This window comes from Myotis davidii, unplaced genomic scaffold, assembly GCF_000327345.1.
Source record: "Myotis davidii unplaced genomic scaffold, ASM32734v1 scaffold960, whole genome shotgun sequence".
NCBI lineage: Eukaryota > Metazoa > Chordata > Mammalia > Chiroptera > Vespertilionidae > Myotis > Myotis davidii.
Window position 1 is genome coordinate 2,638,567 of NW_006293003.1, and position 3,645 is coordinate 2,642,211.

General features: G+C 61.4%; 1 protein-coding gene across 1 annotated transcript in view; it reads right to left on the minus strand.

Moving 5' to 3' along the window:
• Positions 1 to 3,645, minus strand: part of CRMP1 (collapsin response mediator protein 1) — a 30,877-nt gene that overhangs the window by 5,877 nt on the left and 21,355 nt on the right. Inside the window, exons 8-9 of the mRNA XM_006766588.2 lie at positions 2,576 to 2,644; positions 613 to 796 (exon numbers count right to left, since the gene is read on the minus strand). Of these exons, the coding sequence (XP_006766651.1) occupies positions 613 to 796; positions 2,576 to 2,644 (253 nt within the window). The remainder of the gene's footprint in view (positions 1 to 612; positions 797 to 2,575; positions 2,645 to 3,645) is intronic.

A 3,645-nucleotide genomic window follows, 5' to 3' on the forward strand; every position in this document is an offset into this window, starting at 1 on the left:
TAAGAGCGAGTGGCCTCCGTGTGGATATGGTCGCAAAAACACGGAGGAGCTCAGGCTGGAGAAATAAACCCGCAAAGGCTTCCCCCTGCGCCTGCCCCGGCTGGACCCCCGCTGCCCGCCATCCGAGCTCAGTGCTCGGGCAGGACTGCCCTCTCCTGGTGGGGGCTGGTCCTCCGAGGCCGAGCCTGACCGGCGGCCCCGTTAGGGACCTGCCAGCAGCAGATGCCCGAGGAGGAGCGTCACACCTGGGAGGTGATGCCGAGACCCTGGCTGGGGACTGAGCACAGGACGCCGGGGGCAAAGCAGCCACGAGAAGGTGAGTCATCACCGAGTCACAGCCGTGGGCACCTGGGCTCAGAGCATGGGGCCCCCCCACCTTCCAGGGAGGGGCCGGGACAGTCTTCGCATGAGAGACAAACCCAACAGCACCTTGAGGATCACCCCAGACTCCCTGAGGCTCAGACGCCCTCACCCAGGGTCACACAGGGCCCACGGCACCCAGGAATCGCCTAAAACCTGCCTCGTGTCTGTGACCTGCCACCATCCCATCTCCCTCTCCCAGTGTGCGGGGTCCCGGGGGGCCCAGGCTCCTGGCCGGGCAGAGTCAGTGACCTTGAACCCGCCGGCCACCCCCTGCCTTGGTCAGAGCCGCCGCGGAGGCCGGCACAGGCGCACCTCTCTTCCTGGCCAGGGCGATGATGTCGGCCGCACTCTTGCTCATCACCTTGGTGATGTACACGGGGCAGTTGATCCGGCCGGCGATGGTGATGGCCCGGAACACGGCCTCGGCCTCCAGCTGGCGACAGCAAATCCGAGGTCACAGGAGGGAGGGGCGAGGGCAGCCACCCCCTCCCAGAGGTCCCAGGCTCTCCCTGAACTAGTCCTCCGACCTTCCTCGAGTGTGGCTGGAGGAAACCTACCGCCTCAAAGGAGGAAACTGTGTAGATGTATGATAGGAAAGAGCCCTGGCCGGCGGCTCCGAGGGTCTGAGGGCCATCCGTGCGCGAAGGGTCACAGGTTTGAGTCCCGTCAGGGCACATGCCCAGGTTGTAGGCTTAAAACCCATCCAAGTGTGTAAGGGAGGCAACAGATTATCTCTCTCCCCCTCTCTCTCCCTGTCCCTTCCACTCTCTAGAATCAATGAAAAGCATATCCTGGGGTGAGGAAAGAAAGAAAGGAAGGGAGGGAGGGATGGAGGGAGGGAACATGAAGTCCAAATGCATTTGGGTGGAGGGTTAGAAGGCAGGATTACGTTTCTACGCTGCATGTTCTGCTGGGAGGGGATACGCTGGGCAGAGCAGGGCATCAAAAGGCCATAAAATGGTCCGTCGTTTATAAAACGCCTGACACGGTGACCCCCGGCGTCCACCATGCCTGCCTTCTTCCCCTCCCCTCCCCCCCTCCCCTCCTTTTCCTTGCCAGGTGACTGCCTGTGGTGGCTCTGGTCTCTGCCCCTGAGCCCAGGGCTTCTTGAACAAAAGGTCCAGCTGTTTCCTATAGTTTTGTTTTTAGTTTCCAGTCTGTGATGCCCCAAACGGGGTCCTGCTGCCGTGGCTGGCATGCAGCCCTGGCGGTGACCACGTGATATGAAAGGAACAGAGTCTATGGGTCTGTCCTACCTCACCAGGGCCCAGGAGCAAACAGCTGGCGGGCCTGGGCAGGGGCAGGGCTCCGGGGGAGGAGCCTGTCTACTGTGCTGTGGCCCCAGGGGTCTGGCCTGGGCAAGGCCCAGAGCAGAAATCTGGGAGGATGGGTATGCAGTGATGAGGACACAGGGAACATACGCAGCTCGAAGGCTTCCAGGGCGCCCTGCTTGCCTTCCTCTGTCCCCACACATACACACAGACTGTGCTCTCACACATGTGCTCACACACATGCTCATATGCACACACACATGCTCACACATGCACACACCCACATTGTGTTCTCTCACATATGCACACATGCTCGTGTGCACATGCATACACGCATGTACACATATGTGCACCCACTGTGTTCTCACACATGTGCGCACGTGCTCATGTGCACATGCATACACGTGATCACGCATGTACACCCATGCACACATAAGCACCCGCACACATGCCTGCTCCTATGCACACACACATGCACACACACACACATAAGCACCCGCACACATGCCTGCTCCTATGCGCACACACAGGCACACACGCACACACACTCTGCCAGTCCAGGGAACTCATCCTTTCTGAGTCTTGGGAACACAGTGGGAACCACGTCATAGGCACGAGGCCTGGAACACGTGGCTGCACTTCCCTGTCATCAGATCTGCCAGGTCCTGCACTGGGGACTGGGCACTGGGCTGCCCACGGGGCCTGGTGTGAGCGTCTGGCTCCCTGGGCTCTGGGCAGCGCCTCTCCCTGCTCCTTGGTTGGCCTGCAGCCCCCACGGCTCCCGATCAGAGGGCAGACCCCGGAGGGCCAGGCGTGCCGGGTGCTCGTGCAGGGGTGCAGGGGGCATGGCAGGGGCGGGGGCTGGTGGGGCTGTTCCAGCTGGAAGGGCATGGGGTAAGCTCAGCAGCGTCAGAGTCCTGCCCAGTGCAAGGCGCCTTTACCTCCTCGGGCCTGCTCAGCACGTGGCCCTCGGGCCCGGTGATGCCCATCTCCAAGATCCGCTTCTGTTCCTGCAGGACAAGCACAGTGAGTCGGCGTCACCGAGCATCAGGGCTGGGGAGGCCGGTCCCCAAACCCTGCCCTCAGAGAATAGCTAAGGACAGGGGTGCAGGGCCGAGCTGGGGCTGGGCCCATCCAGCACTTGCTCTCCTTCCAGACACCTGCCCACCTTCCCTCTGCAGCCCATCACTGCAGCCCCACCTGCCTCTGTGCCTGGCAGGAGCCAGCCCCACCCTCCCAGTCCCGGGCCTGCTGCAGGCTCTCACCCGGGGAGACAGGTGCTGCTCGCATATGGAAATCAGAGCCCCTGAGCTGGGAGCCCGGCTCCTGCCTCCCGGAGCCCATCCTGTGACTGGACAAGCCTGTCTTCCCTTCCTCTCTCTGGGGACAGAGCGCCTGCCGCCCCGAGTGCCCATCTGAGTGAGGCCGCAGGGCCAGGGCCAGGCGGTGCCGGCTGTCAGGCTCCTCACCTGAGAGCCACTCTCATTATCTTGGCGTTCCTCGGCCCGGCACCTGCCACCTTCCCGGTAGGAAACCCTCCTACAACCTTGAAATGGCCCTGAGCCCATGGCCCAGATTCAAACCCGTCTGCTCTGCACTTTCTCGCCCCAGGAATACGTTCATTTCTCAGAAACCATTTATTTTTACTTTGCCCCGACGTCAGCTGCGCTGCTGCTTTTCACTCCCGCACGCAGTTCCTGTACCACCATCCCTGCGGGGAGCCCTGGGCCGTGTCACCCTGAAATCACCACCTCCACCACATCTACAGCTGTGACACTTGGGCTCCTGAGAGGACCAGGCACTGGAAACCATTTCAGGATCTGGCAGCGGGGGGCGGACCTAAGTACACAACCGAATCACTTGGGCTACTGAAGGTGATGCTGACAGAGCACTTTCGTAAACTGTTTACAAAGAGATTGTAGGTGTGGACACAGCCCTGTGCAGCACTGTTTAAAAGTCAGTTACTCTTTCTGAGGGAGGGAGGGGGGGAGGGAGGGAGTAAAGGAGGGAG